The sequence below is a fragment of the Patiria miniata genome, unplaced genomic scaffold, assembly GCF_015706575.1.
Source record: "Patiria miniata isolate m_02_andy unplaced genomic scaffold, ASM1570657v1 HiC_scaffold_21, whole genome shotgun sequence".
Taxonomy (NCBI): Eukaryota; Metazoa; Echinodermata; class Asteroidea; order Valvatida; family Asterinidae; genus Patiria; species Patiria miniata.
This window is the reverse complement of record NW_024037060.1, coordinates 6,966,095-6,983,623: the sequence shown is the minus strand read 5'-3', so window position 1 is coordinate 6,983,623 and position 17,529 is coordinate 6,966,095. Positions and strand designations below refer to the sequence as shown.

General features: G+C 37.0%; 1 protein-coding gene across 2 annotated transcripts in view; it reads left to right on the top strand.

The window, feature by feature from the left end:
• Positions 1-9,056: 9,056 nt before the first annotated feature.
• The window catches only part of LOC119729772 (collagen alpha-2(V) chain-like), a 58,050-nt gene continuing 49,577 nt past the window's right edge, over positions 9,057-17,529 (top strand). Inside the window, exons 1-2 of one of the 2 annotated variants that reach the window (XM_038202512.1) lie at positions 9,057-9,309; positions 16,584-16,793. In XM_038202512.1, coding sequence (XP_038058440.1) covers positions 9,183-9,309; positions 16,584-16,793 — 337 coding nt within the window. In that variant the 5' untranslated portion in view covers positions 9,057-9,182. The remainder of the gene's footprint in view (positions 9,310-16,583; positions 16,794-17,529) is intronic. The other variant, XM_038202513.1, reaches the window with a different exon arrangement.

The window sequence follows — 17,529 nt, the reverse complement described above, 5'->3', positions numbered from 1 at the left end:
AAAAAGTTTACCCGGCTTGAGTGATGGAGATACTACACTATAATTTTCCAAATTTAAGCTCCTTTTAATTTGACTTTTCGACGTCAAAAGTACCGATGCTCTTTTTCCTAGTTCCGGATCGGTTCAATCAGTTCCGAATCGATCAAACACTGCTTCGCACACAAAATAAAGTCACGAGAGAAAATCAATTTTTCAGCCAGAAAAACCCTGAATCAAGCACATTTCTGATAAAGTATTATTTAATTTTTTAAAAATAGTTCAAGAGAATTCCAGCAAATTTTAAAAAGAGAAAAACGTAAAAGAGAAAACCCTCTGCAGCGCAACGGCACGAACTCGCACTCGGATTTGACACTGCACAGAATACGTCACACAAAATCGATTAACACGCGTGTAGTTGGGTTGTAAGTGCACGCGTGATCCGGAACTAGGCAAAAACATATGGTCATTTGTTGGCAAATTTTCAAAAATTAGAGACTCTACAACTTATTTTGATTCAACAAAAGTTCGATGGAAGAGGTAATATGACTGTAGTGTATGAACAAAATATTCGAAATCACACGGTACGAGTGATTTACCGAGGAGAAAATTTATCGTTGATTTGCAGCTCCCACGATTTTCTACAAACCGTCCAAACATGTCCTCTTCTTAAGATTTTATCGAAAAGATCTTTGTGCATCAAGAAGCTTACATTTTCCTTTTCAAAATGTACTTCGTCAGAAGAAAAAAAAATAATTGGAGACTTATCCAAAAGAGGTAGGTTTTTATTTGAAGTGATCCCGAACTAGGAAAAATCCAGAACTAGGAAAACGACTGTATATCTAACTAAGCATGCGGGACATCATTTCATTCCAAAATCAGGACTAAGACTGTGATTGGTCAATTTCAATGCCACGTTTTTGTAATGTATAACAACATGTTAAAAAATGCTACTCATTGTGGGCGTGATGTTTACGCACGCGGGGAGCTCGCATTAGGCACGTATAGAACATGTAGAAGGTGCCTGCTGATTGGTCAGTTTCTCGAGGTGATACGCAGTCTAGTCGCATAATTAATCGCCGAATCTGTTTACATATCATAGACTAGCTAGGGTTACCTCAGCCCTATATTTGATCATAATTGGGTTGTTGCATTTGGTGTTGTATTGTACTAATACAACCACCCAATGATAAAATATAGGGCTGAGGTAACCCCAGCTATAATCATAGACTATGGTCGGCTTCGCCAGGGCCAGGGTCTATTACATAGACTAGTGCAGCACCTGTGGCCGAGTGGATAGTGTTTCTATCTCATGAGTGACAGATCCCTGGTTCTTCTAGCCTGGCTATCGACATTTTCAACGTAATTTTTATATCATCCCAAAAATTTAAGAATAATCTTCTAAGTTATTAAATTTCAATTGACTCCAACATTTTATTGCAGATGCAGCTTATAGGCTATTACATTTTCTTTTTTTCTGATTCTTGGCCCTGGAGGATTTATTTTTAAAGGGAAATAAAACTTGAAATTGTAAAAATGGTCTGATTCCCATCTTGTGAATATAAAGTCACAACAGTGTTGGTGCAGATCCAGACTTTGATTTGTTACGGTAACAATTTGTAACGCATTGGAAGTCCCCAAAAACATTCACTGCGTATGTTCAGTGCCTATCCGGCAAAATATCGCTTTACTAAATAAAAGAAAGCCTGATCCGGCTAAATATTCATTGCCAAATTAATAGTGGAGATGAGGTCATGGAGTGATGAGCAAGGGACAGAGGGTGCCCTAACTTACCTAGGATCAGTTGGGGGGGGGGGGGTCGATCTCATTTTCCTTAAAAAAGAATGTTGCATCCTGACGCCGCTTTTTGCATCATATATTATCGCAATGAATGGCAACCATTGGAAAAGAATTTGAAAAGACATGAATCTGGGACTGAGAAATATTTCCACTTTTTGTTGGAAAATACTTTGAAAATGCACTCAACTCTCCATAGACTTTGTACACAACCAAAGAAGTTGCATCAGGACACTACAAAGAAGTGGCATCAGGATACTACATTCTCTTCACACACAAAAAAAATCTTCTAGAGGCACAGATCTCCTAAATCAAAGTAAGTTAGGCCTAACAACATCAGAGTTTATAGCCATGGAGGCGCACAGGAAAGGTCACAGATGGGCAATGGGGATGGGACAGCACAGATGATGTCACTGATGACCAATACTAAATGTTTGGTGGGGAAAAGTTCAAATCGATTTTACCTAAAAAAAAATTTAAAAAATAACCCAGTCCACAGATCTCCCAAATCAAAGAATAATGTTGAAGGCATGAAGAGTTGAAAACATGTAGGGAGGTGGTGACTGAGCAATCGCTTGGGGACATGACTGCTTTTTTTTTAAGATATGGTCCATCATTTGTAATTTGTGCATTTTGTTCATTTGAAGCAACAAAAGTGTTTAAAATCTAATGAAGGATACTGAACAACTAACCTGATGAAGTTTCATCTCAGCTTCAGCTGTATATTCCGAGAAAAACAGCATTCTAGGATCTCAATTTCAAATCAAAAGTTGCTGAATCATGTTTTGAATTGGGCCTGAATTGCGTCTGAGACGCTTTCTCACTGAGCCAATTGCAGCTATAGGCGATGTCGCGCACTGATCCGACGAATTATAGCAACCGCGTGCGCGTGTGCGTTGTGCCAATGCCTGCGCGCGCTTCGCCGACTAACAAAACGAACTACTAATTTAAATTTTCCTACGGTGCGTCTTAAGACGCACTGTTGGAAAGGCCTTCTTTCGTTGATTTCTTCAAAATGACAGCTTGCCAGAAAGAATAATTTCACAGGGAGTTTAGTCCACTTACTATCTTTCAACCAAGTATGTTTTTCAACAATAGTTACGCTAGATACTTTTCGGATGGCTGCAAATGGTGGACTATAGCTTTAATATCATAAGGGCACTATTACCCGCACGCGCAAAAAAATACCTGCATATCTGTCTGTATTTAATTTACAAAAGAGGGGTACATGTCGTGTGCTCTTACATTTAAATTTATGAATTACTTGTTCATGAGTGATTTCTTTCTGACGCTTATGTAAATTTCTTTTTTTTAGCCCATACTAGGACTCTCTTGCACCATTCAATACACCCCTTTATTTTGTAAGAGGGTGGCATTTCATACCATAAATCTCTTTACGTGGAGTTCAGTGAGTTTTTTTTTATGGAGGGCAAAAACTCTTCCCTCTGTTTGAATTATTTACATTCAATCATGGGCGTCGCGAGAAGGGGCAAGGGGGGGGGCTCCCCCCCCCCCCCCCCCCCGGACGAGGTCCCCCCCCCCAAAAAAAAAGGAGAAGAAAAAAAAGGGAAAAAATTAAGAAAAAGAGGCATGAAATCATATTGTTGCTAATTTAATGGGGTGGGGGGGGGGGGGCACATATCCCTGCCCACCCTCCAAAAGTGATCAATCGGGAAAATGCTGGGAAAAATATAGGGATTTGGGGGAAAAAATGTGCTTTGCCCCCCTCTAGAAATAATCCTGGTGACGCCCATGCATTCAATTGAATTTATCACAACAGTCACATACACTATACTCATACACTATTTCGCTTGTACCCCCTGCCCTGCAAACAGGACGCTGGGAAGGGCTGATGAATTTAAGCTCTGATTGGATAGGTTTTGCGTGACCTGTGACCTGCAAGTCATCACGGCCACGACCCTGCAAGGTTTTAAATGGCCGTTAAGACCGAGTCACTACTCTTTTATTTCTATTCATAAATGCTTATTTTTCATTGAAACTTAGTAATGTAGGAAAATCTGTAAAACTTATCTGTTTTGTAAATTTTCAATTCCCGTCACTTGCTCAGGCTCCATTTCGAATTCACAACGGGTCAAATTTGTGACATTCAAATTTGTCCACATGGTCGGCAATGAAAAAGAAATCACATCCGGCATATATGCATTTCTATCAGAAAGTTTTTGGATAGCATATTCGCGTGCGTTAACTGCGGTCTTAAACAGCTGCAGCTGGATGTCTTTACATGTGTATGGGTCATGATAAGTTACCAAGAATGCCATCACCACTTCCTTCACAAGATTCTGTGAAGCTCATCAGCCCATCAGCCCTTCCCAGTGCCCTGTTTGGGGGGGGGGGGGAGGTATGAGCGAAATACACTTAAACTAAAGTGTAAAGTTGTAACACTTTTTTTTTTGGTAACTGGAACTGCTTAAGTAGCACAATGATGCTTTCTTGACATTTGGTAATAAATTTGCCAAGTCAGACAAAAACAAAATCAGCTACAAACATTATTCCTTTGGACTGTTTAGTTCAAACACTGCCCTCTTGTGGGCGCAAGATCAGTCTGGATGTAAGTGATCGTGAGGGGGGTCAGGCAGTACCATAGTGTTTGGCCCCAGTGAATTTTTTAGCAATCTGTACATTGTTTGTCAAGGGGAGTGTGGCCTAGTGGTTAGGGTTTATGACTGGTGATCAGAGTGTCAGGGTTTCCAATCCATGCTGGCCATATAATGTGTCCTTGGGCAAGCCACTTGACCCATCCCCCCCACTTGCCTCTCTCCACCCAGGTTTTTTTTTTGGGGGGGGGGGGGGAAGGGGGCATCAAGGGCGGACCCACAATGCTTAAGGGTGCTCTGTTTTCTTGTCAGTTATTCAGATTTTGTCAATGGGTAGGATTAAAGGGAATACAACAGTTGCTCTTGTTGTAATTTTTAGAAATTTATGGATTTGGGGGATTTGTATTTTATAGCAAATATTACACCGACTTGTTTGAAGTTTGGTGTTGCGTAGATGCTGGAAAAACCAGGAAAAACAGTCATGTTCTCGTAGTCTGGTTCCCTGATGCCACTTAAATTGAAATGGAGCAATTTTATAGACGTCGGGGAATTGTAGGTCAGGGAACCAGTGTGGAAGGCTTGTACCTGTTCATGTGTAATTGATTGCAAACAAAATTTAGACTAACTAAATATGGTAAATTGGGGGCAGTATTTGAATAAAGCCAGTTTTTTTCCAATGCTGGTCAGCTGACCAGTGTTTGAAATTGATACAAAAGTACAACTTTTCTTGAAAATGTCAGCACACCAGGTGCCATGGTTTTGCAGGATGCTGTAGACTCTCTTCGCTAAGAGTCCAGTTAGGTATTTCATAATAATTTGGTAGTTTTGTTTTTTTATGTTTACAAATGTTGTATATTCCCTTTTAGGAAACAGAATCGATTAAAATACTGGTCATCTGTATGTTCCTCTTCTGGTTTAATTAAATACTAAAAAAAGACACTACCTGGATAAGGGACAAATATCAAGGGTTTTTTTTTGGGGGGGGGGAGGCACCTGTCTATGCCAGTGTCTCCACCCATGAGTAAAAATTGTCACCGGCATTATTTTGGGAGTGTCACCTGTGATAGCATCATATCTATAGGGGGATAGAAATATTCTCAGTTATTTTCATGCCGCTGAAACTGGAGATAAATGCCGGTGGGCCATGTTGGCTTGTGACATACTTTACTTAAAGGGAATATACAGCATTTGCAAACATCGAAAAATAAAACTAGCAAGTTTTTACGAAATACCTTACTAGGATGTTGGTAAATGACAGTCTAAAGCGTCCTGTAAAATTATGGCACCTGGTGTGAAGTCATTTTCAAGAAAATGGTAATTTTGTCAACATTTCCAACGGTGGTCAGCCGACCACCGTTGGAAAAACCTAACTATTTTTCAACTTAACTGCTCCAAATTTACAATTTTTTTTTTCAGTCCAAATTTTGTTTGCTATTGGTTACAACATGTTCAAACATGTCAGTGTAACATCATTTGATCTATTATACTAACCCGTCAAATAGTTCATTTCCGAAAATTACAGCAAAAGCCAATGATGTACATTGTACATTCCCTTTAACTTATTTATGTACATTGTTTGTCAAGTGTGGAAATGATGTTGTTACCTCAAAAAAATCATACTATAATGTCCCCTCACAGCCTGCATCTTTGAATTTATAAAAGGACCTCAGGATGCTAGGTTGTGGAGGGAGGGCCATGAAACATTAAAGATATAGTCCATCATTTGTAATTTGTGCATTTTGTTCGTGAACTTCTACTATCAACATGGCAGCTTTTGTCTATGCCCTGTAAAAACTGAAAAAGTTTGAAAGCTTTTTAAGCTTTGTTGGATAACGTTTGCCTTAAGAAGCATAAGAGCTAGGCAAAATTATCATTTAATGTAAAGAATCATTTTACACCTCATCTTTCACGGGCCCAGTGGCTGTGGGAAAAAAGCCCTTCTTCCACTCAGATGTAATGTCCTTGACTTCTGCTAAGAGTTGAGTCTGGGATTTTTTCTACGCCTAGACAAATTTTATGAGTGGCTTTGTCATTAACTGTGGTTTTGTGCCACCTTGCCAAAAAATCCTGGGTCGTGCCCTTGGTTGCCTCAGCCCCCCCCCCCCCCCCCCCCCCTGTCTGTGGGCCAATTCTGGCCCTGTGGCACCCCACCACATGTCAGCCATCACTGCATGGAATTGCTGAAGTCAGCCAATCTGATATGGTTTTCCTTTGTAATGCTTTCAGACTATTTGTGTCTTGGAAATTTTAAACAGAACGCCTCAAATTTGACATTTTTTACTTTGGTCTGATGCAATATCTGAATAGGTCAATATGGAATAGACCTTTTTTTTTCCTTGTGCTGATCATGTGCTTTCTATAACATGATGATGCAGTGTTTTTTTTTGTGTTCACACTAGTTTCGGTTAACAATAACAAATGGTCCATTTACCTAAATTGACCAAGTCCAATGTTAGTTAATCTTAAACTATATTCATTAATGCAATTTGTTTTGTTTGACCATTTTTTTTTTTCAATTATAAAGTAAACAAGATCGCTGCATTTTTGTTGCATTTCATCTGTTGCAATCAGCCCATGTAGTACTTCTGATCGTGTAAAATTATCAAGCTACAAAAAGTGAGCCCTCAATGTAACTTCGCCCGTTTGAAAGGCTAGCAGGATAAATATGAAAATTGTTCCAGCTTCGGATAATTTTTATCTATCAGCTTTTTATACATGATTATTATTATTATTATTTTTTGTTGGTGGCCCAAGTTGGGTTCAGACCGCTTGACCCTTCCCCTTTACCACCACTGAATTTAATGCTATGCCAAATTGTGACCAATCCATATCCTACTGGATGAAAGTCTTGAAAGAGATGTCAAGTACGATACGCTAAAATGAAGGCATTTGGCCTTTGCAGTGAGTCCATGTTCCTTCTTGTCAAGGCCTTGTTTAAGTTTCCAGTTGATTATAGTCTGTCCCAGTTCAAGTGTAATGTACTTTCCACATGAAGTGATTTTTCGTTTCCTTTTCTATCCCTTCTTTGTGTAGCCCTTACCTTGTGGGGCGAACAGTGATGGGCGACTCTCTTAAAAAAAAGAAGAGATGTATTGAGATCAATAAAGTAAAAACTTTCCGTCAACCAAGCTAAGAATTACATGCACCTAAACATTTTCATTATTGAAATTAGAAGCATTTACAATGCGTTCTGATATGGTTTTGTTTTACCTGCAGGTGTGAGGAACTGATCTACCCCCACCCCACCCCTCCCCCACCCCTCCCCCCCCCCCCAAAAAAAAAGAGAAAATAGTAGGTAACACATGATGGATTGAGGTCTGGACTGCATGGATTATAGACCAATTTGTCAAAGTTCAAAAACTCAAACGCTAATTGACATGAACAACTTTGATTTTTTTTCAAAATAAACTTCTTGCAAAATCGAGGAATCAAGAAATGTACTTATTTAGGTCCCAATTCTCAAAAGAGGTAAAAAATGAAGAACCATAACATATTCAGTTTTAAGTTTACAAATTTTACATGTTATGTGAAGTTGCCATATGTGTTTCTGATATATATAGACAACGTTTTCACTCTTACTTTATTAGTAGGCCTACATACCAGTAGAATGAAAGCATGAGTTTCATAAAAAAGTGGCAAATTAAAACATGTGGAACTTTTTTTTCTTTGGCAGCATATTAAGATGGTTAAAATGAGACAGAGAAAAATCGAACCCCCAATTGATGTATTTTTTTCTAAAATGAAACACTCCTTTTTAAGGTAGTATTTTTTTATATGTTCAAAAAAGTAGATTTTATTTGCACACTAAGTTTCATATCTCTGTCACATTTGTGTGAAAAATTAAAGGGACTCTAGGTCCTGGAACAGCCCAATTGGGCTACAAAACGCGCTTTGAACGAGATTATGTTAATCGGAAAAAACATTTAAAACAAGGATAGAACCATCCACACAACTATCCTTTAAAAATGGGCGTTTTTGTGTTATTCCTGTATTATGCGTGCGAGAACGAATTTCGGGGTCCACTTTTGCAACCCCATAAATTTGAGCCGTTTGGATGCTACTGGTAGTTGTGATTTCATTCATACGTATAAAGTGTTCGCCTTTTGCGGACGTTGAAGAAACCACATTTTTTTGCATTGGTGATTGGTCACCGGTCTTCCCGAGACACACAACATGTATATCGTATACACTGTATGTCGTGTCCGATGTAAACAACAAGGTTTTTTTTCTGTCTTTTCTCGGGAACGGTAAGACAGTAGGTTGGTTTCCTTTCAACCACATGTTTGAAATAGGATTATAAGTAAACAATCCAAAACATGAAATTTTCAGGGATTTCAGGACCTAGTGCCCCTCTAAGGGTTGGTTTAAAACAATAGTTTAAGCTACCAAAAAGAGTGAACAAAATCAACAGTAGTAAAGATTCCCAGCTCATGCAGAGTTTTGGGACAAATAATCAGACATGGTGAAACTGATGAAAGGCTTTTTTATTTTATCCACACAGGCAAACCCACAGCAGGCAGCATGCACAGGGCCAGTGGTGTAACCTTGCAGTATGTACTGCTGCCATGCCCTCCCACACACACCATCAGGCATCACCAGTACCAACACACTGCCAACGTCATGGTGCCTCTCGTCAGCACAATGCCAGAGAGGAAAAAAAAAAAAAAAAAAAAAAAACAGCTTCCTTCCTATTGGCTGAAGGTCTGGGACATGTGGAGTGGATCCATCCCATAATAGCCAGATAAAACCAGGAGCCGCGGACAACACTACACGAGCTTGGACCTGCTGAAAAGTTTTTGGCAGCAGCTAGCTGAGATTTGTGAATGATTCTTGGCGCACAGAGATTGTACAGCCATGTATAGCTTTGTGGGCCGAGCTGTCCACCAACGGTGGGGACTCCTCCTAATCCTCGCTGCCCTACTCTTCGTTACAATTCAGGCCCAAGATAGCTCCTCCTCAAGCTCAGTTTCCTCCGCGGCGGGTAAGTTGACACTTCTTCTTTTGTCAAAAGATTAATCATTTTGCATGAAATTAAAAAAAAAAATTGCCCTGAAAAGTCTTCTTTTTTTCTCTCTTCTTCTTCTGCTGCTTATTTCGTTTAAATTTGACTGAGTTTCCCTCATGCATGATGGTCTTTTAAGTTCACTTGTGTGTACAACACGCTCTCTTTCTAAAATTGGCTTGTACATTTTAGTTGCTACGAATAAGATAAAGTACCTGAAGTAGGTAGCGTTTCATTTTAGTTACCAGTGTGTGTATAACATGCAACTCTTTCTTTTAATCGTAAGAATGTGCTGCAATGTTAGTCTTATACCATTGCGTGAAATTAGATTTATTTTTTTAGTTTATGTAGTAATACCTCATTTATTATTTTCTAGACTTCGATGAAGTATGTTTTGTTTTGTTTTTAACACATGTCGCCTGCCATCACTAAAACTACAGGAAAATTATTTAAAAAGTCACTTTTTTTATAGAAATTAGTTGTCGAAAAAATGTTATTAATTAACATTGAGCTTCTTTTGTTTGGGGGGGGGCTGGTTGTATACTAGATAAAAAATACTTTTTTGTAGTTTTTATTATTGAAGGTGATCAATTACAAAAATAACTGGCAGGTTACATTTGCTTAAAAAAATATAACCATTAATTTATTTGTAGTTCATGCTGTCCATGGTTTCAAAACTGGAATTCTGAATTGTTAAAAGTTGAAACTTATTTTTAAATAAGAAAAACAAAAGTTAAGATATTTTTTTGGAGGGGGGGAAATCAAAACATTTTCAGAATCAGTAAAATTTAAAGTGGAATAAAAACAAGATTTGCCATGCTGTGTACCAAAGACAGTGTACATATTGTTAGCTGGTACTTTGTACATGTATGTATGGACATGATGTATTTTAATCATGTGAAATATAGAGTGTTTATAATTTAATCAGTAAGAATCACTCTTTTCAAGTCCAAGATTTGGATAAAAAACAACACACAGAAAATTGTTGTGGGAAAAATTACTATTGACTGGAAACACCAAAAATATGATATTATTAACTTTTATATTCACAAGAATGGGAAAAAAAGGATGTACAAATTCTGTTTGTAATTTTGAGCATAAAGCTGAGCAAAACATAGGCTTTTGTGACCAAGTGCAAATGCCCCTTTGAAAGTTTAAACTACAGTCCTGTAGATTTAGGTGCCAGTCAGAAAAAAAAATGAATTTGCTCTGCTTCAAATAATCATATAAAAATGTATATTAAATTTATTTGCCTTAATATTAAAGTTTTCTTCAAAATCTTACGTTCTGACAAATTACATGATCTGAAAATACAGTGAATCAAAGTATTTGTGAACCAATTGCTAACACTTCCACGACCTCTCAAACTCAAAGTTTATTTAATACTTTGTAAGTAATTATTGTAACACAAACTAAGCCATTTAATGTATGAAACTTAATAATAACAGTTGCTTTTTTTTTGGATGCCATTTTTATGGAAACACCCCTCTGGTGTCAACAAAAGTGCCAGCTTGCACTTTTCATTCCTAAGCAGTTCCAGATTCCCTGACTTTTGACCCTCAGTCTGAGGTCAGAGCCAGCTGCTTGGGGATAACTTAAGGGAGCGATTGAAAAAAATGGCTGACTCCTGCAGATTTTGATAATCATATTGCTAGCCTTGCACAAAATGATAGATTGTCTGACCTCGGGGACTCTAGGGATGGCTGCCAAGCTGTGGGCCATGGGAGGGGAAATTTTTTGCTACACTTGCATTTAAACAGAAAAGGCCAGAAATGTCTGTAATTTTGCAAATTTGGGTCTCTTTGATCAATGATATGTCCATTTGAAATGCATAAGTAAGAGTTGCAGAACTGTTAAAACTACAGTGAAATATAGAAAACCAAAGGGACACTCTAAACTTGCCTAGCTGTCTTAGAGATGTATTTTTTAAAATTCTTGAAAACTAAGTAAAGACCAAAATGAAAATCTCTTAAATATGTACTAGCATACCAAGTTGTCCAGACAAATTTAAAAATGCAATCAGACAATTTCAGTGGGAAGTCAGTATGCATTCTGTGACCCAAACATGCTATGATGCATACAGTGATCTACCCGACCTTCACCGCGTCGACAGAAGTAGTGACTTGGTAGTGGTTTCGGAGGGGGCGGGGCCTAAGTTGACCCTGGTGGTTTTGCTTCCTGATTGACTGGCGCCAGAGTTCAGTGAGAGGCGGAGCTCAGCAGGAGTCCACAACCCATTGGCCAATCACAGAAAGGAATGTAAGGCCAGTGCCAGCGGTGGCTGAGCTAGCTGTGACAGCAGCAACTGCAAGTTATGAGTCTTATTGCTTCTGAACTGTAGCAAACTTTCCACTGAGTTCAAACATGGAGGAATAAAATGGTTCAAACTGCCTTCTCATTTTTGGTTTAATTAGAATAATGTAAATGTTCCCTGCGAGTATGAGTTTTGAAAGAAAAGATCTTCATGACTGATAGAACATGCTTTTTAATACTATTTAGTTAATGTTTTTGATAATACTTTAGGTACGTCAGTTTTAAGTATATTTAATGTTGTAAAAACACAAGTTAGAAACCATGGACAGCTTGAAATCATAATAATGAAGCTTTACATTTCAGTTGATTGATTTTGCATCAATTTTATGTTTATGCTTTTCTAGGTTATACATCTTGAGTTAAATGGTTGTTCGTTCCACTTCTATTTTTAAGTTTGCCATACTGTTGAGTTTGTTAATGCAGAGCTAAATGTGCATGTCTCTTGACAAAAGAAAGAAAGCAAATATTTCTTTTTCTCCTTTTTTTTTTTTTGAATAAGATTTTGTCCCAATTCCATCACAAAACAGTGACTTTTTGGGATCATTGAGATTGAGAATGAATGCCATTGTTTCTCTCTAAATCTGTTCTCCTGTTTTCAGTCTGGATCGTATCATTGCTGTTTTTTTCTGGCTCTCGTACTCTTTCATTTTCACCTCCAATGACTACTCTGCAACTTTATACTGTCAGTTTGTATGAAGGGCTGTCTTCTGTCTATTCTCTGATCAGTTGATGCTCCTAAATTTTCCAGTCTGTACACTTCAGTCTGGAATTTCCAAACACGTTGTGGACTGGAATGATTCTGCATGAGCATGCATGAGACTAGACATACAAGTTAGCTTGTACTTGTCTTTCAACCCTTTTAAAGCTATTTCAAAATTTATGAGACGCAGAAATAAATGTTTAAAAAGAAATGTGTGAAATCAATTATTTGCAGCCAGTAAGCTCTTGTTTCGATCATAAGCAGGAGAAACATTTGTGAAAAAAAAACCTTTAAAGAAAGCCAGGCTACTAAGGCTAGATTTAGTTAAAACCTGCGGCGTGTATGCTGTGATATTTTTAGGTATCATATTACGAACATGTATTTTTAATTACTCTTTGTTTACTTTTTTTTTTAAATGAGTGATTTCTTGAATACACTCTGCATAGTAAAGGGTTGATATAAGGCTGTACCATTCATGCATGGGTGATTCTCTCATTCAGATTCAAATCTTCTTTGCATGTGACTTTTTCTTTCTTTTGAGCTTTTGCATGTTTATAGCATTCTTCGCTTGAATGATGCAAATTTGCATGTTTCCCCAGTATATTGTTTTTAATCAATTGCCTGGATTAGATGGTCATTATAAGGTCATTTTACTGGCTCATTGTCTCTACAAGTCTACAGCAGATTAAATTTTGAGCAGAATTTTGAATGAAAACAACTGCTTTTTGGTCGGAGACTGGATTCTGCAGTTCACTATTTTTTTTATTACAATTTTTTTTTGTTTTTAATTTAAGGAAGTCTTTTGATGCTGTGCTCCTCAATCTGATATAACTTATAAGTCTCACCAGTCAATTGCAACACATGCCACATTACCAAGCATTCCTGGGGTTAAGACACTTTAACAACAAAATAATTTCTGTGTGGGAAGTACAAAATTTAGTCAAAGTCCATATCCTTCATTGAAACAAAATTTCTCAAATTATGAAATTAAAAAAATATGTTTAAAATAATCTACGATCAATTAATTTTCAGATTTGCATGAAGTCTAATTATTTTTCCATGCCTCTATTTGACTGTTCGTTGTAAATGTGTTTGTTTGTTTGATTGATTGTTTGTTTGCTTTGTCATTAATTGTTGATTAGGTTGTTGGCTGTTTGCGTGTGTTTGTTTTGTTAGCTGTCTTTGGAATTACAATATATGTTTGTGTTATTGTTACATGTGTTTGTGTTTTGTACTACGCATGCAAGAATGATTCCATTACTTTTGACTCATATTTGTTTTACAATTTAAAGTTTAATAAAAAAAAAATTCGGGGGGGGGGGGTGGGAGCACTGTCCCAGTACATTCTGAAGATACTTCCCTTGTGTTTTATATTGACAAAACAATGCATGTTATTAAAATTTAATAATCAAAAGACATACAACACACATGATTTATGAATAATATCTAATTATCTATATATATTCACTAACTGGTTATGAAAATACCAATGTTTTCATATTGCGCTCTTAACAATAATAACTTTCCGTCACTTAAAAACTTTCAAAAAATTTTGTGTGTGTGAAACTTTCATGCAAGTAACTATTTACTAACTATTCACAAATGCTTCTAAAGTATACATTTATATGGCATTTCATTCTCAATCTTAAAATTTGAACATTGTTGACAGAATTTGTGGTTTTTAAACCTTTCTTCTTTTTTTTTCATACTTTTTGTCTGATTAGATCTTGTTATTCCTCACCATCCGGACTTTGATTGTTGTTGAAAGTTTCTGTTTTGCTTTGATGGAGAATTTGATCAGAAATTGAAAAAGAAAAATTCAAGTTCTGACTGAGGCACTTGCTTTGGAATTTCAGTGTTGCATCTTGCAGAATGTGGTCACACTAGTGTAGATAATTACGAGTAAATATAAAACTGTATGCATTTTTTGAAAAATTATGTTTGTGCACACTTGGAAATTGGAATTGATCTGTGGAGACGAAAAAAGATAAGTTAAAAAAAAAGACAAAGGAAAAACACAAAATAAGAATGAAAATTGTCATGAGAATCATTACGACTGTTAATGTAATTTTTGTGAGCCGTGCTTAAAAACTGCACGTAAAATTTACCCCACAAAATCAGTGATGAACAAATTTCTCTTCAAACAAAAAATTGATGTCAGTGAAGTTAGAATTCAGTGCATGTCAGTGTCTTTGCTTTGAGATTTCTCCACAAATCATTTTCAAAAGGAGAATGAGCTGAGCTTTTTTAATTTTTTTATGGACAATTAAGGTCAAAGAAAGATCTTAACATTCAGATCCCTAAGCACCTACCTGAATCCAACAGGATTTAACAAGAACAAAAGTGTAAACCATCTTAATATTACTCACTAGCCAACAAGGTTCTAGCCTACATGTACCGGCAGCAGCGTCATTCTCTAACTTTGGGTCACCTTTTTCCCCCTGTCCCTGTTACATCTGACATCTATGATTTTATAATTCTGATGCACTTAATTAATGTAGTCGTCCTCAAAAGAGTGATGATGAATAGCAAACGACCGACCAAACAAATAAAAAAGATCATTAAAAGTTAATGATACTTGAATGGCAAATTACAAAGTACAGTACCAAAATAACAGGGACAGGAAAAAATGTCACACTTTTGACCCTAAATTTATAGAATGACCCAGAATTATTGGAAAACCCACTTCTACTGTGAATACCCAATGTGTATGTAGTGTCAAATAATACCATTTATTTTAGATGTAATGATCTCCAACTCAATGCAGATTTTGGAATGAAGCTTTCTTACTAAATAGAATCTAATGACAAAAATAAGACGTGTTATCTTGTCCAAATTGTAAACAAAATGTGCTCCACTCCAACGCTGGCATAGAGTATTCGCCACCTGTAGTATCAAGTTATTGTATTTTAAGATCTGATAGTCTGGAATTATACATCGAAGCAAATGTAATCTGTTGTTTCATTCCAAAAATATATGAGTAAATTGTACTATTGATTATAAACTTTGTTAATTGAAGACAACTGTTTAAATACTCACATTGTTGTAATTTTTATCATGCAAACCTGATGGACTCAAGTTTAAGGTAAGTTGAACCATTTTGTTTTTTCTCTGAAATGAAAAATTGAAATTTTGTTTGGAACTGGAAATATGACTGGATTTTTTGTACTTGTTTATTGTGTAAATAATTTTATCAGTGATGTCAGCACCGTACAGATAATGAGTCAAAAGTTGTGACAGGAAATGGTTAAAAAATACGCTCTTGAAAGTTATTTCTGTCTTTCAAATATTTAAAGTTCGTAGTCATGAAATTGCGGACTACTGCTGTAGACAAAGGGACCCTTGTTTATTTGGAAATGTATTTCAGCTATTCATGATCATTCAGTGCTTGAAAATATACCATCCTGTCTGTCTGGTCTGTCAGTGCTTTGAAAGTTAAAAGTTAAAAAAATAGTAAAAAGGAACTGTTGACAGGGGTAAAAATGAACAATAGTTGATTCTAGTATCAAATTGATCAAAGTTGATATTAGCCTTGGTCAAGGCGTTCGTCATTATCCGTCCGTAAAGTAGTCGTCCGTAAAGTATTCAGCGGCATATCCTCGCCACGCCGACTGCTGATCGCTATGTTGCAGCAGTGCATGTAAAGATACAGCGCGAACAGCGACCTCATGTGGCCACTATTTATATGCAAATCATCTGGATCCAGACTAACGCCTTGGTCCAATAGTCCATTCTTATTGGTCGATCGTTGCGCAGAAACTTGCATAATAGTTAGCGCCCGGTGAAAGGTCATAGCGACAACGTGTGTGCACACATGTTGTGTGTCTCACACTACACACAGCACAGATGCACACAAAATATGGTTTCTGACACGTCCGCAAAAGGCGAATAGCTGCACATAAATTGAAATTAGGAATAAGAAATAGAAAGTTTTGTCAAGTGCATATTTGGGAAAGAATGTTGCAACCTGACGTCACTTTTTTTCTTCATTTATCATCTCAATAAAGGCCAGTCGTTGCAAACATCTTGAAAGACATGAATCTGGGACTTAGAAACATTTCCAATTTTGTTAGGAAAAACTTAGAAAATTGTGTTGACTCTCCATAGACTTTGTACACAACCGCTGAAGTGGCGTCTGGATACTACGTTCTTTCCCATTTTTGCAAAACGACCTTTTTTAATATGTAGTTTACAATATTGAATAATCCTTTGTATCTGTTTTGTCTCGCTACTTCGATAGAGTCAGAGCCTTCACCGTATCCGCAAAAGCTACCCTGCAAAGACAACTCTGGAAATATCTATCCTCATGGAGATACGTTTAAAATGACCGATTGTTCGGAATGTACATGTAACAATGGCACTCTCAAGTGTACCTTCGAGTCATGCCAACCACCAACATGTCGAGAGCCCCTGTCATTTCCTGGAGAATGCTGTCGGCTTTGCCCATACAGTGAGTATTTTTTATTAAATGGGCCCAAATTGTCATGCATTTCATTTTGGTTTTATCAATTTTGCACCCCTTTGATCATTTAAAAATTGATGTAAATTGCCACAAAATATTGCTAAAGACATTTTCTAAAGCTAGGATTCCCTTTTGACCATTTTCAGTGACTGAGTGGAACTGAGTTAGCAGTGTTACAGCAAAAAATCTTTGTAGAGACTGTAGGAACAGTTTCAAGTTAGATAATTCTTTATCATGTTTATGTTTTCACCTGTTGCGTTCTCGCTACCTTTAAAAAAAAAGGTTGATGAACGACTGAAAGTCAATTTGGGCTATTTATTGTGAGGTTAGGATATGTTTGCTCCTACCACAAAGTGGAATAAGAACATTAATCAGGCGTGCAAATTTTCCTCGGATCTGCTGATTTCCTCGTTTTTTACTCCTCATGAATGCCATTACAAATTGAAAAACACTGTACAAAGTCTTGTGTGGTTTGGAATTTCCTCATTTTATCTAAATTCCCAGTCGCGTGCCCATTATTTAAAAAGTTGGGGTTTTTTTTTCATGTTAATTCCAGATTCATTTTTCAGTACTTCTAAACCATTCTTAGCTTTTAAAAATAATCAGACCACTTACTCTAATTCCATAATCAGGACCTCATGAATTGGACGCTATCCAAATAGTTGGTATTTTTTAACCAGTATCCCACCCTTCATGACAAAGGGTTCTAATCGAGAACCGCACT